Source organism: Aricia agestis, chromosome 19, assembly GCF_905147365.1.
Source record: "Aricia agestis chromosome 19, ilAriAges1.1, whole genome shotgun sequence".
In the NCBI taxonomy this organism is placed as follows: Eukaryota; Metazoa; Arthropoda; class Insecta; order Lepidoptera; family Lycaenidae; genus Aricia; species Aricia agestis.
In genome coordinates, this window is record NC_056424.1 from 12,729,531 (window position 1) to 12,749,268 (window position 19,738).

General features: G+C 39.4%; 1 protein-coding gene across 4 annotated transcripts in view; it reads left to right on the forward strand.

The window, feature by feature from the left end:
* LOC121736421 (microtubule-associated serine/threonine-protein kinase 3) overlaps nt 1-19,738 on the forward strand; it is an 89,201-nt gene that overhangs the window by 41,174 nt on the left and 28,289 nt on the right. For 2 of the 4 annotated variants that reach the window (XM_042127598.1, XM_042127600.1), the window contains exons 4-6: nt 12,045-12,178; nt 13,369-13,380; nt 15,164-15,239. In XM_042127598.1, the coding sequence (XP_041983532.1) occupies nt 12,045-12,178; nt 13,369-13,380; nt 15,164-15,239 (222 nt within the window). The remainder of the gene's footprint in view (nt 1-12,044; nt 12,179-13,368; nt 13,381-15,163; nt 15,240-19,738) is intronic. The other 2 variants (XM_042127599.1, XM_042127601.1) reach the window with 1 other exon arrangement.

The following is a 19,738-nucleotide window of genomic DNA, read 5'->3' on the forward strand; positions in this document are numbered from 1 at the left end:
CCAGCAGTTTGTAGAATTAAACGATATCGTTCAAATAGATACAATTATCTGCCATTAGCAACTAGCAAGGAAACCCTATAATATATAATTTGGTTTGTAACTTTGTAGTATCATAAAAATTCATTCATATAGCAGGTGGTTGAACCTACGTTATGTAGTCAGGTATGGCAACCCCATCATCGACATAATACTATGGCGACTAAAGGCTTCTGATAAATTTCTTGCTGGAATAATGTACGGTTCCAAAATTTTGGTGTTACAAAGTTTTTGCCAAGGCTATTGTGAATCAGCTAAAGCCGAGGCTGAGCCCCTGGCCAAGTCGTCTTCTTTATCGCTTCATAATAGAATCGCCGATCAAAAATGTATGGAATTGACATAAGCGTTCGATAATAATAATAATTATGAAGTCGACATTTGACTTCGATTCTTTATAGAAGTAATAAAAAAAAACGTGTTGGCTAGAAGCTCTGATGCGAGTTCTACTTATACCGACCGATGTCCAAAATAAACAAACTTTCGAGTTGTAAATCAATTGGAATAGAAATGGCGATGACTTGTCTCTATATAAGTGTATTCCATATTTGTTCATAATGTAGAGCCACCTCCAGATGATTCATTCAAAGGATACCGACTTATAAGGACGGTGATCTCTATGGTAGTGACCGTGTGACGAACTCTGGGCAGGGCCGGATTAACGCACATGTAGCCGGGGGCCTTAGCTTAGCTCTAGCTTCGGGGACCCCCGCGCTCCAAAGTCAAAAGTCTCCTTGATTATACTCAGGAACGTCAAAACATGATGTAAAAACTTATTTAAAGTATATTGAAACGAGCTCTCTTACATAATTATTATGTTACACATTTCGCATTGACAATAATTATTCTTAAAAAATAGTTTTATGCTAGACTTCGGCCGTAAAGGGGTACGAAGATTTTGGCCGACCTACCGTACCGCTATTGTGTTATTTCGCGTTCACGAATATTTTTTTCAAAAATGGATAGCTAACATCAATACAAACAGAAAATAATCTTGGACTGCCAAAGTTTTACCAATTTAAGATATTGCAATTTTGGCAGCTCAAATCTTCGAAATGTGACACTTTGTTTTGTTCAAGATTATATTTTGCTTGTATTGATGTTGGCTATCCATTTTTGAAAAAAATATTCGTGAACGCGGAAAAACACAATGGCGGAAAGTAGGTCGGCCAGGCTCCATACAAAAATCTTCATACCCCTTTGTAAATTCATAGTAAACTACGTTGTGTAACGGGCCTCGCGCTAACTGTATGCGGCACTGATTCAGGGGGCCTATGCAAATCTATTCATTTCACAGTTGGTTCCAGTTCTCAGTTTAGTGTCGCTTTTCTGCATATTCACTGTTGCGTTAAGAGGATTCCACACCGCCGTTTTTCCATACAAACACTGTCCCCTGTTTCCTCCCTGGATAATGCCGGTAGAGCTATGATTTTTTTCCTGAATATCTATGGCCACTATTAGCATGTCTTTATGTTTTCTTTTTTTTCATAATTTTATTATTAAAAAAGATAAGAACGTCCAAAAACCCAAAAAAATGGCAAGATTTTCCTTCGCGTTCAAACACCCAGAAAACAAAACTGGCTGAAATATACAAAAAAAATAAAACATGAACACAGCTCAAGCCTTGCTTTAATTCTTAATGAAAAAAGTACTAAAATCGGTTAAGTTTTGGAGAAGGAATCAGCGGACAACGAATCGAAGATTTTCTTTTCTTTTATTAGAACTTTTGTCGTGTTGTCTCTGTCGCGCTCTGCGGTGGGAGACTTGAGATTGGTGGTGACAGCAATACATTTTCAAATACCTATTTTCAATTTCTCTCGCCCCTGGTGTATCCTCTTAAAGTGTGATATGCGATAGCACGATTGACCAATTCGACACAGGTAAATCGCCATTTTGTAGCTCGGTTCCTAGAAAATTGTTTGGAAGTTGTTGTTAGTCTATAATTACATATTTACCTTACCTTTATCTTGGAATAATATTACGAGGACAGCATGTAATTTTAGTAAATATTATTCGTAACTAGATGACGCTCTCAATTCCGTTGCGCAGAAATTCGCTTACCAGATAAACCGTACATTTTTCCGGAATAAACGTCCTACGCCCTTTCCCGGGACTCAAAGTATCTCCATACTACCACAGAATACATATTAGTTTAACAAATACTACACCAGAGTCAGTTCAACGATTTGGACGTGAAGAGGTAACATACACTCAGACAGTCAAATTTTCGCATTTATAAAATTTATGGATATTGAATACGTTTGAATAATACCGCTCTTGTACTAGCTACAGGCTCTGTCCATATGGGCGTATGTAGGCGACAATGTCACGCGAGTGGGCGCACCATAACGCGGCATTACTCATGGTTCGCCATGGACCATAGCTGGAGGCAATAGTATAAGCTCGCCAGTGGTCATGAACTATATTATATTAAACTAGAAGTTGAATAACTCCATGTCTTATGATCGCTTGGCAAATTACTCTAAATTAGAAAAAGCTCTGAAGGTTTTTTGTAGAAACGAGCTGATGATGATGAATGATAGCTAAAAACGCGATCATGACGTCAGCTTTCAAACAAAGAAAACTTAATCAAAATCAGATGACGCGTTTGGATGCTACGGTGCCGTGAATAGACTCACGCAGATAGAATGACACGTCAAAGTTATACCCCTCTGTTTTTGTCGTATGTTAAAATGGAAGGGAAAAGCGCAGTGTTTCAATTTTTAGTTTCTTTGGTGAGGTGAGGAATAAGCGAGGTGGGTAAGCACTAGGCGCGCTCGGGGACACCCTTTTGGTAGAATGCGGGTGGCTATGATCGCGATTACGTTATTGGTAGTTATTGTACTATCAGAGAAGTTGGTTCCTATGCAGACGGCGAACCTACGCAATTTGGTCCCGTTATTTCAAACCCAACTGACAGATCACAACTAACACTAAGCCGGACCGCACATTGTCCGATTCTGTACGCCTAGCACGAACAATTGTAAGTTTCGTATCGCAAGCGTATCGAGTTGTCGATACGAAAACGTTAGACAACTTAAGTTGGAAGCACGAAGCACTTTCGAAATAGTATCGACACCTCGACACGATAACGTTAGTGACGTCACACCAACGTAAATATGAGTGAGCGAAATAGAACGAATGGTCGTAAAATTGAATAAACATTTCATTCATAAAACTAGATACGTATTTAATCAATTAAAAACTTTGTGATTTTAGGGCACTTAAAACATAAACGCTGTTCAAATTATGACGCAATATGACGAAACTGCAGTACAAGTTAATATTATATTCATAAAGATAAATGGTATTTATAAATACAATTTTTCTTTTAATGAAATAAGGGGTCAAACGAGCAAACGGGTGACATGATGGAAAGCAACTACCGTCACCGATGGACACTCGCAGCATCAGAAGAGCTGCAGGTGCGTTGCCGGCCTTTTAAGAGGGAATATGGTAATAGGGGAGGATAGGGAAGGGAATAGGGGAGGATAGGGAAGGGAATAGGGGAGGGTAGGGAAGGAAATAGGGGAAGGTAGGGAAGGGAAAAGGGCTTCCGGTAAACTCACTCACTCGGCGAAACACAGCGCAAGCGCTGTTTCACATCGGTTTTCTGTGAGCCCGTGGTATTTCTCCGGTCGAGCCAGCCCATTCGTGCCGAAGCATGGCTCTCCCACGTCACAAATTTATTACTAACACGGTGTTTGGTGAGACTGTATTCCTAAACGAAAGACGCGAAGCACTTGACATTTTTGGTAACTCGAAGCTCATTCAAGGTTAAATTTGTTTTGAAGTGAACTTGTGTTGTGAATGTGGTGTGAAAGTTTTGGAATTATATAATTAACTTCTAAAACATTCTGCTGAAATGTGTACCAGCCACCCGCAATACACCATTATGGTAGAATTTATGGAAAATGATTTACATTTAATTTCATATTTTATTGTTTTAAGAATATTATAATATAAATTTTAATAATCTTTCAATAGGATATTTCGAACATATTTCTGTAAAGTTTTAAATTTTGGAGAGATAGTGTACCAAAATGCATCACTCACCTTGTTTCTCTTTGTACATTTCCACTTTCAACAATCAATCGCGCCGCAAGATAATAGTACAATGTACTACGTCGTGGGGTGCTCCGTACTAATCTAAGCATTTTCTCACCAAATAAATCAACACAATCACTTAAATTACTATTTTATTCTCTAAATTTACTCTGACGAAAGTTTTCTCACTGAAATTTTTAAAGTGAATAAACATTCGTGAAACTCGCAAGCCAGCCTTCGACAATTACGATACTATACGTCATTTTATGCCTTCGTGCTAGCTATCTTCATACAAACGGCTCAAGTTACGTTGCGTATTCGATACGATGACGATACGAAACTTACGTCTAAGTGTTCGTGCTCTGGAAATTAGTTTCATTTACGCACACCAGAGGCGCTGTTTAAGTTTTCATACAAAATGCTTACGTTAACGATACGAATGTTTTTTCGATAGTAGTTCGTGCTTACCCTAATCAGAAACACCCCGCACACTATCCGAAATATCCTTCCGGCGAGTTTGAGCTCACTCGGCTCAGTACAAAATGTAAGAGACAGCGCGGACGTTCAACTGTTTCTGATCAGAAATTTCGGACAATGTGCGGCCGGGCTAAATTGGCAAGTGACCAAACGACGAAGGTTGGTAGGTCCTTCAAATGCCTATGAATAATTTTTTTCGATATTACATAATATTCTCCCTTTGTCCCATCTAGTTGCGCCATGTAATCCTAATTCCTAGAGTTGGCTTCGGCCAATATTAAATCATCATTAGGATATTCCTCCACACTTTTGTAACACACAGGATAAACTTATCTAACACAGAATTCATCTGAACATAATTTGACTAATGCAATTGACCCAGAAGCTCGGAAACCTTAGATCAGTAACACGTTCGGTCACGGACGACCGGTGCGCACTTATCTCACGATAGATCTTGTAGCCATGGCAACGTTATCATACTGTGCTCAGTGCTGTATGACTAATATCGTACATGAGATGCCCGGCAGCTATGGATGACATAGTTCAACTTTTGGCTCAGGGGCGAGGGCCTTCAAATTTAAGTTAAAGGCCCTGATATACTAATTTATAATTAAAATTCGTAGAGCAGTTGTGCAACGCGGTGGTGTAGATTGTAGCTATTGTTTGGGAAGCCTTTTACACAATATGCCATATGGGAGGTGTGGAACGCCATTTAGTGATATTCTCCTACGCTCCTGCCACTCGGAAATCTTCTACATAAATAAAAATATTTTTAAATCCTTGCTAAAACTCGAGAATGGCTAAACCGATTTGGCTTATTTTGGTCTTGAAATATTCGTGGAAGCCCAAAGAAGGTTTATATTATAAGAATGTGATACGAAGTTCACCGTGTCATCTAGTTTTTTTTTTATGAAATAAGGGGGCAAACGAGCTAACGGGTCACCTGATGGAAAGCAACTTCCGTCGCCCATGGACACTCGCAGCATCAGTAGAGCTACAAGTGCGTTGCCGGCCTTTTAAGAGGGAATAGTGTAATATGGGTATGGAAGGGAGTAGGGGATAGTAGGGAAGGGAATAGGGTAGGGGATTGGGCCTCCGGTAAACTCACTCACTCGGCGAAACACAGCGCAAGCGCTGTTTCACGCCGGTTTTCTGTGAGAACGTGGTATTTCTCCGGTCGAGCCGGCCCATTCGCGCCGAAGCATGGCTCTCCCACGTATAATTCCTATCCCAACTCCCATCTAGTTATGAAATACAAAATAGAGCAGGCCAAAGCTGCAGGCAATAAGGAAGCTAATGAAATTTCGTTTAATCCACCCCAACTCTATATCGTGCATGATAGACCATTTATTCCCACTCCACTTATTCCCTTGTAACGTCCAATGTAAACGACCTTCGACCCGGAAGTGGGGACACGTCCCGCGAGAATTACGCTTTGAATACCACAATGAAAGTAGATTTAAGTAAAGGCCGGCAACGCACCTGCAGCTCTTCTGATGTTGCGAGTGTCCATGGGCGACGGTAGTTGCTTACCATCAGGTGACCCGTTTGCTCGTTTGCTCCCTTATTTAATAAAAAAAAAAAAATTCGCGTTCCGAAAATTGCTTCATATTACCGATATGGCGAATTGGGTTATCCATTCCATCCATACATACTTTCATACTAATAAGTAATAATCCATACGATTATTAGCAATGTGTCAGTCTGTAATCTCTTCACGTCCAAATCGCTAAACCGATTTTGTTGTAATTTGGTATGGAGATGACATGAATGATGAACAGAGACTTTATGGGACCGGGAAAGAACAAAACATACTTATTTTTATCTCGAAAAAATGTACGGTTCCTGCGCGGTTAAATATTTTTGGCGCGACTAAGTTGCGGGTGTCATCTGGTACTAATATAAACTGAAATACTTTGTCTGCAGCATACAGGTTGTTAGGGTGAACACCGTTATCCTTTAAACTGCTTTAAACCATCAAATGAGCCCGTCAAAATGAACAACTTTGTGTGGGTATGACGACGGATTTTTTTGAGTTCTCAGTACCTACTTATTGTTCTCATAGAATTTTTTTTTTCATTTTGACGGGCTCATTAATTGATGGTTTTAAGGATTTAAACGGTGTTCACCCTATTACAGCCTGTATAAACAACGCGCCAACGAAATTTCTGAGGTTTTTGACATTTTAACTTTTAATTCTATGTCTCTCCGTAGGGAATGCTGGAAGAGATTTATTTTTAGAAAATTATACTAGCTGTCCCGGCAACGTTGTTTTGCCATAAAATGATTTTCCTTGTTTTCCTGCTTTTCTCTTGGAAGTTTTTTCTGTTTTTTTTCTATAGACCTCACGAAGCCCGATACCTTTCCAACGAATGCAAAACCGAGGAAATCGGTTCGTGCGTTCTGGAGTTATAGCTTTAGAAAGGAAAACCCAACTTATTTTTATATATTAGATTAGATTAGATAAGCAGATCCTTGAATGAAATGTTTCCTGTGCACAAAAAATTATAAATAAATAAAAAAACTCGTTTTTCCGAGTTGACATAATCAAGGTGATTCAAGTATCTACTATCTACGTTTACTAACGAACAAAACGGAGCCAACACAATACGTAGCCTTCAAATCTGAAGGACGCGCGGTCTGCAGTGGGGCGTCGCTGATATTGACCGCTGACTCAGAGTCAAAGTCCCAGTCAAGGACGCGCCGAAATGGGCGTGTGTGTTGCGGTTGAACGAGGAATACGCGTGAATGTTGTTTTGACTAATTATGTAAAGAACTTCTACTTTCCAGAGGGTTTAAATAAATAATATTGATCTTAAGCCAAAGTACCTAATAGGGGTGTACAATTTACAGTAGGTACTGTGCGGATCACGGAGCTATTTATTGCTTTTACTCCGTGGTACGTGAATACACAGCAAATATTGTTTTGACTTGTTACTTAATAGGACCTTTTCCTTTGGCAGTCTCTTAAAAACAAGATTGTCGATAACAAATGATAGATCCTTTAAAGTTTAATGTCTTGAATCTTGAATTATTTAAATTTTAAATGAAATCTCTACTTTGAAAGTCAGCAAAATAAATATTGTTAAGTTTAAAGCCAGGATGTCAAGTTGGCTAAATGTGGGCGTGTGCGCGGTTCTATCTTCGATTACATTCTAGTTGTTGAAATTACCATGTAAATTAATGCAGTGTTAAAAGTTAAAATAATAAAGATAAAGCTAACAAATAATAAGTATTATTGAGGTATAGTAAAAAGACGTAGGACACAAATGTTGTAATGTCCAGTTAATAGTTATTTACTAAAATATGGTGTTTACTTGTACAAAGTAATTTTATCTCGGACAGAACTACTTTGCACAAAGTAATTTCTTATGTTGTCGGTAAAAATGTCTTTAAAGGGAAAAAAAAATAATGGATGTTTCGGAAATAGAAGTTGAATATTATTTTGGCTGGTCATTTCTTCGTAATAAATTCAAGTACTAATGTAATTACTAATTTTAAAGCGTCGCTTGGCAATGAGAAAGAAAAGCGTGTATAAAATGTCGGATTAGCGCAAAGCTACTTTGCATAATACACAAAGGGGAGAAATATTGTATTTAATAATTATATTTTCTTAATCAAGGAGCCTACGTCAGCCATAAATTATTATTTACTAGCTGTTGCCCGCGACTTCGTCCGCGTTAGCATAGTAGATCACATCCCAAGTATTATTTACTAGCTGTTGCCCGCGACTTCGTCCGCGTGGACTTTAGTTTATAGTTGTTCCCGTACATCGATTGAGTCGTTTACGCGCAAATCAGAAAAGTATATTGTGTGGGAACCGGACATTTTTCTGGGACAAAATGTATCCTATGTTCTTTTTCGGGACTCAAAGTATCTTTATACCAAACAGCCAGCCGTTTACGCGTGATATCGTGACCACGCGAAATATAACGTTCCACGCAGCTTCGCCCGCGTAAATTAGATATTTCACAGACAAATTAGTTCACACAAAATAGCCTTTGATCCTTCTCATGGTCTACTTCTTATCTGTGCCAAACAACAGAAAAATTGCTCCAGTAGTTCGTGAGATAAGCCCTTTCAAATAATTTCCCCCGTTTTTTCCCCCGTTCGATTTTATTATATATAGATGTTCCGCTGTCCGCACGGCTTCGCTTGCGTAATTTAGGAATTTCACGCAACCGTACATTTTGCAGCAAAAATAGCCTATGTCCCTTCACGTGATCTATTCTTCATATTTGCCAAATAACATAAAAATTGCTCCAGTAGTTCATAAGATAATAAGCAATTCCATATAATTTCCCCCGTTTTTTCCACATTTTCATCTATTTCTTCGCTTTTATTAGTCTTAGCATGATAAAATATAGCTTATAGCCTTTCTCGACAAATGGGCTATCTAACACTGAAAGAATTTTTTAAATCGGACCAGTAGTTGTTGAGATTAGCGCGTTCAAATAAGCCCTTTCATTTAATTTCCCACGTTTTTTTCCACATTTTCCTCTATTTCTTAGCTCCTATTAGTCTTAGCGTGATAAAATATAGCCTATAGCCTTCCTCGATAAATAGGCTATCCAACAGTAAAATAATTTTTCAAATCGGACCAGTAGTTCCTGAGATTAGCGCGTTCAAACAAACAAACAAACAAACTCTTCCCAATTATAATATTATAGTATAGATAGATGTTCCACATTTTCCTCTATTTCTTCACTCGTATTAGTCTTAGCGTGATAAAAAATAGCTTATAACCTTCTTCGACTAATGGGCTATCTAATACTGAAAGAATTTTTCAAATCGGACCAGTAGTTCCTGAGATTAGCGTGTTCAAATAAGCCCTTTCAAATAATTTCCCCCCGTTTTTTCCACATTTTCCTCTATTTCTTCGCTCCTATTATACTTAGCGTGATAAAATATAGCCTATAGCCTTCCTCGATAAATGGGCTATCCAACAGTAAAAGAATTTTTCAAATCGGACCAGTAGTTCTTGAGATTAGCGCGTTCAAACAAACAAACAAACAAACTCTTCCCAATTATAATATTTTATTATTATTATTTGTACTTATTCTTGATTATAAAAATACTTTCTTATGGGTCAAATTATCATATATATAAAATATTTGAATTCTAAATGAGTTTCATTATTCAAATGCGCTACAAGGGTTAAGCTTAGGACAAACCTACGCGTCCAAAGCGACTGCGAAACGGTAGCGTCCTCCGCGCGGCGGACGCTGCCCATGTAATCTTATGGCGCCGTGCACACCTACGCGACCGCGACGCGAAATGTTCGCGTCGGCAAAGCGAAACATGCGCGACAAGTTGTCAGACGCGTGTTTTGAAGTGTACATAACTAGACTCCTTTTTTAAAACCCTTTTTATATTATTTTGTACAACTCTTTAGTTTATGATTTTTTGATTTGTTTACGTTTTGATAGATTGTGTCATGATATTAAGGCACCACATGTGCATGCTTGAACACAGTTTTGCTAGCGCTTGCTTCTCGAATGAAAAGATGTAAGACTGACTTATCTACCACATGCATGCGCAAGCCACATTCTTGCCGAGATCGTCGGCGTATAAACAATGTTTCTCAATGAAGAGCTATTTCTTCTGCTTTAATTTTTCCAGTGTTTGCTGACACCATATTTTGACTGACAAAGAGCGGCTTGAACACTGAACTTCCAACCACACGCGCAGACAACTCTACACGAAGGCATGCCTGAATTTCAAGCAAGTTTAAAAAACAACAAGACAAACTTTGGAGCTTGCGCGTACTACAGTTTTACCAACTACACGCACAATGTTCAGTGTTAGAGCCGGCATGCGCAAGCAAATCTGTAGCCAAACATGTACGTGTGGTAGGCGCCTAAATTAATTCAACTTGACCATTGTGGACGTGTTTTATTCCTCTGCACCTTCCAAATCAAAAGCAAGCTTAGCATCTCGCAACCCTCATGTCCGTCCGTCCCACGCATCGGACTCTGATATTAAGTATGAGGATGTCATTACCACAACAGTTAGCATACACCAGATAAAGTCGCGCGTCTTCAGTAACTGTTCATTAACAAATGAAGTTTGACGGTTCGCGCCTAGTCGCGCAGGTGTGCAAGGCCAGTTTCGCGTTGCAGACGCTCCCGTCTCGCGTACCGCGTCCCCTGTCACTGACGCGTAGGTTTGTTCTAAGCTTTAGACTTCAACATAAATATAGTGTAATACGGTCGTGTGTTTATTAATTTTAATGAGTAAAGGTACGCACACTTTATGACGCGGCGCAACGGATGAGCCGCAAGTTTACAAGTTTTACGACCCGTTGCGCATCGATCATAAAACTTGTATACCCCATCACTATGTGGGCGTACCATTAAGCCTCTGTACATGATATCAAGCTGTGATTTCGTTGATATGACGGCGATGGCTAGAACTTTTTGCCCCAGTTTTATTACGACCAGTTTAAATTATAGTGAAACTGGAAGTGAGGGGCAAAAAAGAGGTCAATGTGCTCCAATTGCGGCAAATTTACTAGAAACTTCTTCTACGATTTTCAAGGTAACGAAATAATTTAAAAATAAAACATACAATCGAGTGTACTAATTTAACAACTTGTATAAAAGCTCTAACAATGTCTAATTTTAACAATGTCTTAATATTTTTATACTTATGTAATATACTCAATATTTTGATATGTTTGATATTATGTATGATACCCAGTTTGCCGCATTAACAAATGGAAACTTTTGCATCTGTCGTTATTCAGTTACTGACGGTAACTTCTGTATCTGCGTTACTTATCGCAGAGTAGACAGAGTGGTTATGTCTATTGTGCTTATCGTACGAATTTCTGAACGTATTGTGTTGACGGCTCACGTTTTTTGCAACCCGCCAAAACTAATGGAGGAAAACGGCATCTGGACCGTGTATTAGTCGCAAGAACTAATTTGGATACCTAGAACTTTTTGCGTCAGCGCGTCGATACAGATTATAGACTAAGTAAAAGTACTGTGGATTGTTCGTTTAGGACAGATTCTTGTAACGACAGGTTCTTGTTACGGCAGATCCTTATTTCGGCTAAATTAGTACTGTCGCATAGAGTCGGCCATAATTTAAATAACTACTCAGTAATCTAATTATTAATGTAATTAGAATATATTGTGGACGTGGGAGAGGTAAACAAGAGGGGTGAACAAGGGCGGAGGATGTAAAAGTGGGGGCGGATGTGGGATCTCTAGGTTACCTTTCCCCCCATCCGCCCTCACAAGTTTTTCTGTATCACGTCAGCCCCCACTTCCACACCGTCCACCCACACTTTTACACAATGCTCTCCGTCAACCCTCACTTCCACATTAACCTCTCCACTTCTCCATCGTATGAGGACACACACAAACACCCGAGGAACGCGCACGCCTAATGTGGGAGCCTCAGTCTCTGTATCTTAGGAACTCTCAAATTTCCTAGATGATGATGATGATTATATTAAATATGATGGCACTCGACAGGTGGGTTCCGGGCGCTGCAGCTCCCCCGGCACGGGCCCGCTGTCGCCGGCGGATGGGCCGCGCTGGCACGCGCATCCCGCGCACCCGCTGCACCACGCGCTGCTCTCCTCCTCCGTCAAGCGCGGCAAGGACCTGTGAGTACTGCCCCCGTGTGTACGTAGCTCCATGTAGCTCTAATATGGCTGGTGGACGGACCGTGTTGGCACTAACGTGTGCAGATGGGCCGCTCTGGCACGCGGTTCCTGAAGCTGACTTCAATGCGTTTTTGATGACTGATGACTCCGGAAAGCTTTTTAAAGTACTAGAGATCGCCCAATGGTCGAATGTACCTACGTTTCCCCATTTTTCGTAAAAAGGGTAACAAACTTTTTCTCTCACGTATTAATATATAGATTGTTTGAAATCTTTAACTATTGTGCAATACCCTTACCCAAGATCTTTCGGTGTCGAACCCTCAGAAGTATATGGCATTTGACATCAGGCACTCTGTGTTCTCTTTCTAGATTTCATATTTCTTTCCCTTTTATTTTGATCCTGTCAGTTTCCTATCTTACTGATTGTGATCTAAAGATAATCCTAAGTCGTCGAACTAATATGGGTGTGTTATTGTCAGTATGCTTCCATTGAATATAATAATATGACATCATGCATGTGATGGTGTTGTACATCCTCCATACTAATATTATAAATGAGAAGTGCGTCTCTGTGACTCTTCATGCTTAAGCCAATTCCAATTGCCAATATAATAATAGCTCCCACACCAGTTTCGGTGACGGTGGCCGGTTTCATTGAAACCAGGCCAGCTACGCAGAAGTAATTTTATAGTGCCCAAGTGTGTGCGCAGTACACAAGAGTTTACTCTCATAACCCAGTGGGACGGAAGACCGACACGACCGGCGAGAGATCAGGCGCAGGACCGACTTTTGACATGCCCATCCGACGCATGGATCATCTTACTTGTCAGACAATCAGGTGATCAGCCTGCACTGTCCTAACCAAACTTGGAAATAACAATATGTTTCCAACGCGGGAATCGAACCCACGACCTCCGAGTCAAGAGCCGCGCTCTATACCACTAGACCACGGAGGCGTATGCGAATATGGAAATACGTTAAGTCCCGGGAAAAGATTTCCTCGTTCCTCAATTTAATATACCTTGCTTTGGAAGATATGGCTCGTACAATAGTTATTGTAGTTGTACGTGGTAAACAAAAGTTGTTTATCTCGTGTTTAAGTATTATGTACTTATTTAATGTATTGAAATCAGGGTAGGTTAAAGTTATATTAAAAGCAAATTCTAATTCCACATGTCTGGGCTAATCAGGAGTAAGGATATGTGAGTATATCTAACCGTTTACTTGCACGCCATTGCATAGGTTTAATGTTGAATGGTGGGTCCTAGGCCCGATAAAAAGTATAAAGTTTTATGAGCAGCAATGCGAGGCTGGTGTTTCATTCATGTGTGAGTAAAATTACGCATTTGTACAGTCAGGCGGCCAATCACGAATAAAGGAGCGTAGTTTGATGCATTAGTTTGCGTAAGCCCGTGTAATTAATATAAAGTAGATTCAGTCATAGATATACACTGCATAGTCTAATACAGGAGTATGATACGTATGGATTTAAGGATCACATCTCATTTATCCTTTCTGATGAGCAGTGGAAATATACTGCCTCTATTATTTTTAATTATTACCTTGTCAGAACTAAACATTTAGATATCATTTATAAAATTATGAACAATTTCGTATGTTATTACCTAATTGTTTTTGTTTTTAACATAATCGTTAGTTACTTTCCGCAATTGCCTTATTTAATGAGTCCCTTACGGTTATGTAATAATTTATATTTACCAATTACGTGTTGTTTTGGTAATTATAAATATTTTATTGCATTTTTATTATTTGACCACGCCATATCTCCAACTCAACTCAAGAGGTTTGGTGCGTGTTGTGAGTTTGGCAGTTGGCAGCCCTTCAACATGGGACATGGCAGTGCCCCCGCCAAGTCTAGTGAAGTGCAATCTAAGCACTAGCACTATCATACCATTATTTATAGACGCGCTTTGTCGATTTTTAAAGTTGTCATAATTTTTATTTATATTTAAACATGTAAGATACATATTAAATGAATAATTATTGTTGTAATAAATACTATATTGACGACATGGGAGTTGATGTTAGCATGATAAGTAATTTGTAAGACTTTTGCATCAACAAAATAATATGGCAATAAACAAATTTAATTTGGTATTACTTGTAAAATGCGAATTATTATCATAAGCTAAAATTGGGATATTATGTCTTACTCATCAGCTTTCAACTCAATAAACTGCAACACATCTTTGTAATTATTTTGAAGCTACAAAAGCTCAGAATATAGATATATAATACGTGTCTATAACCCTTCTTTGTGCATCGTGATTAAAAGTTGTCGTGGGAGTAAGCTCTTATATTGAGATCGGGTCGCATTTTTATGAAATATTTTCTATCTGCAGCAATTTCTTTGATATCGATAGTGCATCGGATGACATTTAAAGGTCACGTGATCCCGTCGAGCCTTGGAGGAGGGTTATTTATAGTCTTCATAAACTAGACTTGGCTTATGATTACAGTTTACATTTATTTTTTTATCTTTTATGCAATATAAGACGGGAATTAAATATTAATCAGATGTTTTAAAGGGCTAACAAATAACCTTATAATTAGAATATTTAGGTTGTTGATGTTTCACCACTTTCTGATAAAGTGCCGAATAGGCTGTTCACAACTTTTTTGACAGATTCTCCATACTTGATCTGTCAAGTTAATTGTTGGATAGCCTATTCGACACTAAACAGGAAGTGGTGAAACATGCCCTTAAAAGATTAGAAATACTACTCTCTCTCTAGTGCTCTCTGGTGTAGAGAATAATTTTATCGCCTTAAGTGCCATTACCTTTAGCCAAGACTGTATCTGCATCGCATTCGCCAGGGCGATGTTATTATTTATCTTGCGACAGCAATGCAACTGTCGAAAATTGTATATGTACATATATCTGCTGTTGCACTTCTGTCACAAGACTAGACTACTAGAAGCACTGAGCAGAACTGTCGTACTAAACTGTTGTGTATGTTGCAGCGACGGTCGGCGGTGGTCGGTGGCGTCGCTGCCGTCATCCGGCTACGGCACCACGCCCGGCAGCTCCAGCCTCTCGGTGAGTCCAGCTACACTATCTTGATACAATCCTTAGGGTCAATTTATAATAGCGCAGAGTCGAAGCGAAGCGAATTCCCAAACACTGAACACAGTAAATTCAACCTTAAGAGGATACCACAGCGGCTAGAGAAATGAAAAAAAAGTACGTGTAATATCTATAGCTGTCTCCCTTACCTCAAGCCTATACCGCAGAACGCGATAGAGACAACTGCAGAAAATCCAGAAAATCAACGATTCGTTGTCCCCTGATTCCTTCTCCAAAACTTAACCGATTTAAGTACTTTTTTCATTAAAGATTAAAAAAAGGCTTGAGCTGTGTTCCTATGTTTTGCTTTTTTTGTATAATCTATCCAAATCTGTTTTCTGGACGTTTGAACACAGTGGAAAATCTGGCCATTTTTTTGGGTTTTTGAACGTTCATATCTTATTTAATAATTAAATTATAAAAAAAAAGAAAACATAGGGACATTGTATTAGTGGCCGTAGATATTCAGGAAAAAAATTATAACTCTACTAGCATTATCCAGGGAGGAAACAGGGGACAACGTTTGTATGGAAAAAAGGGCGGTGTGGACTCCTCTTAACTCTAGAGCGTAACTCATACATTACTTATGCGAGTCCAATCAGCGTTGGTCGGGCGCGTTCTCGCGAATTTGCTCGGATGCGCGCGCCTTTTTAAATTCTCAGAAGTAATAAAGCGCCTTAACGCTCTGTAGTTAAGGTTGAATTTGTTGTGTTCAGTTTTAATAATTCGCTTCGATGCGCTTCGACTCTGCGCTAGTATAAATTGACCCTAAGGGTCGCTACTCGCTACTTGCTTGTACTCTCGCGGTGTAGCGGAGAAACCGTTGATATACATCCAGGCTGACGTGAGTCTTCGTTTGTCTCTTGATATATTATTATGTCTGTGGTTTGTCTCACATTTTGGCGCTCCCCTCTTGACGCCGCGCCGCCCGGTGCGGTCGCACGGCGCACCACACCGCCGCACCCGGCACCGCCCTAGGACCGGCAGTCCGGCACTGCTTGTAGGCAAGGGTAAAGTTACCTCGATTCTGTTAAAAACCGTCGCATAATTTTGATTTTGGCTAAACCGTTTAATGGGCCATTACCCATATACGGAAAGTCACAAATTCCTTGTGAAATGTAAACCATTTGTTTGCCTGAAATCTAGCATTACTGTCACACTTATCTTTATAGGTCAAACATTTATGACCTAGGCAAAAAAGATCTAGTTTTATTTCGAAGAAAAATATAATCCACTAGCGGCCCGCCCCGGCTTCGCACGGGTGGTCATTGATTTTTAAATAATTTATTTTGATAATAATTAATGCCATGAGTAAAATAAAGGCATTTAAATGTAGTCCAAAAACATTTCAAGATTTTTTAATAAAAAAATGGTTATTGTGCCTCACTCAGCATAGATACGTATAGTGTGTCGCGCTCGCGGACTTTTTTGTAGATATTTAAAAGATCTACAATTACTTAGAACATTTTATGGTTCTATCTTTTATAGTTTAGGCAGCGTACGCGAAAAAAGTAACATTTCTTGTTGATTTTTTACACCTTGCGTCCGAAAATCCCAAATATCTTACGGAACCCTATTTTTTTCCAAAATAAAATTTAGCCTATGTTCAGCAGAATTAATGTAGCATTCCAATGGTAAAAGAATATTTCAAATCGGTCCAGTAGTTTCGGAGCCTATTCAAGACAAACAAACAATCAAATCTTTCCTCTTTATAATAGTATAATCCATTTGCTTATTATGTTGTTTTCGTTTCGCGTCGGCCTCGAAGTCTGCCGCTGAGAGACCATGAGGGTACATTATTGAGGAGGGTTTTTACGAGACCATTTCAGCCATCTTTTTACAGTTTGCGGTAAATGTTTTTCGGCTACACGGCCAGTTAGAGGCTCTTAATACTACGCTTTAGTTTGGGCTGAAATGTTAAAGAGTTTGAATAGTTCCTACCATAGACATAGATCTTGATCTATGTCTGTGGTTCCTACTTAAAAATACAATCACCCAAAATGCAAATTACACATACACTTTCGCATTTATAATATTAGTACGCATGGTCCAAGGTGAAGAAAACCCTATAGCGTCTCTTTTAATGCCAAATAGATAGCCCTATTTGCATTTCAAGACTATTTGACGTAGTGAATATGCCAGATGGATTCCGCATAGAGTCTTTAGCTGAAAACGCGTTATAATCTGATAATGACTCAATGTTTGCCGATTACATCTAAGGCCACGAAGCCAGCGGATAATCTTACTTGACAGGATTACTGATTTATTATCAGTTTGCCGTCTGACAGTCAAACTTTACCTAAAATCTTAAAGCCATTGCTTAAATCTGCACTGCGATCAGAATAAGGAGACAACAGAAAACACGTACGTCTGAAACTCTGAACACGCCCTGTATCTAAACTCTTTCGGCGATCCTACTAAAGATTCTTTATTTTTCTCCTAAACGGGTATTTTCCATACTTTACCCAAAAACTTTATTGAGGTTTACGTCTGATAAAGCCTACCTCTACTGCTTAGCGTATTCCACCTTACTTAGTGGCCACATATCGCGTGTTGTGCTAATCGTTTTCGGAAGTATTGCCCGTAGTGTTACGACCGCTGAGTCATTAGGAGCTCCACAGTCCACATATTCGTTAGTGATATGTGCCGCGAGGTATTCGGCGTTAGGTCACGACACCCTTTGGAAAAAGGAAATAACTGAAATTACCAACCGAATTTCAATAAAAGAACAGAAAAGTCTACTTATCCACACTTTACTACTAATCTTTCAAGCCCCATAAGAGCACCGGTGATCGCGACAACAAAATAATATAATAGCATTTTTTTTAAATAAGGGGGCAAACGAGCAAATGGGTCACCTGATGAAAGGCAACTTCCGTCGCCCATGGACACTCGCAGCATCAGAAGAGCTGCAGGTGCGTTGCCGGTCTTTTAAGGGGGAATAGGGTAATAGGCACAGGTAATAGGGGAGGGTAGGGATGGGAAGGGAAGGGAAAAGGGTAGGGGATTGGGCCTCCGGTAAACTCAATCACTCGGCGAAACACAGCGCAAGCGCTGTTTCACGCCGGTTTTCTGTGAGAACGTGGTATTTCTCCGGTCGAGCCGGTCCATTCGTGCCGAAACATGGCTCTCCCACGTCTAAAATTTCCTGGAATCCGCGATCGAAGTATATTATTAATGCGAAAGTGTATCTGTGTCTGTCTGTCTGTTACCTCTTCACGCCCAAACCGCTGAACCGATTTTGCTGAAATTTGGTATGGGAATACTTAGAGTCCTGGGAAAGTAACAGGATGCTTTTTATCCTGGAAAAATGTACGGTTCCCGCGCGATAAACGAATTTTGGCGCAACGGAGTTGCAGGAGTTACTAGTTTCCTTAGAAGCTAGGGTCACAGAAAGAATAAACCTGCATTTTACTGTTGCATTTACGTAGTAGAATTGAATCACCGTACTAGGATTTAGGATGTTGTATTATACTTACTCATGAATCATTTAAAAAAATAATGTGGTGATAAATCTTTCCAAGTATTAAAACCTTGGTCCATCCTAAACTATCTTAGTCATCGTTTTCGAAATTACGATAATCTTTACTGCAAAAGGTGTAGAGGCTAGCTGGCCGACGCGTAGCAAAAAATGTAATCAAAGTTTTTATGGCCTTTACTCGTAAGTACATTTTACACCTGGCCGAGCGACAAAAACTTAAAAGGATCTACCGTCTACGCCGAGGACTTACATTAATATCAACGAGCAGCTGCATCTTTGATTATTGCGTGCATAAATCGTGTTTATTTCATAGCCAGTTTTGATGCTATTTGACTTCTGGAGCTTATCTATTCAACAGTTTCGTTGTTACCCTGCAAGCCATTTAACTTTCCACTCTGTTTCAATGAAACAATTATCTTTGTTATAAGTATTCAGATATGATAAAGAAATACTTAAAAACGTACGTAGGTACCCTAGGTCCATAATCTAGGTAGATTACGAAGCTTAGTCAAATACTAAGAATATGAATTTTGCATGATATCATGCATGTCTACATAAGAAATATAATATATTAGATTAACTTTTTGTGCAAATGTCTTTTAAATATTATATTTTTCAGTTATAATATTTCAATGTATGGTTTACTCGTTAAATGAATTTAAACTCTAACGTGGGGTGTTTAGGTGTAAACTGCATCGGCGTGACGTTTGAAAGTCGTCCAAGTATCGCGAGCCCGTCATACATGAATATGAAACTGATATTGACCGCGTTTCGTCTTTCATCGGCTCATAAATGTATGATAAGACCGCGATTCGTTTACATGTTACATTGAAAACTTGCCATGCGATACGGAGGTTATTTATACTTGGCAACTGCCATATAGGCATAGTAGTAAGTAATAAGTATCAGCCGTATCGATTATATGATGAGACCCCTACAACCCCGTATGTAGGGTTACGGACCAAATAGCACATTCCTGCATCGCGCTATC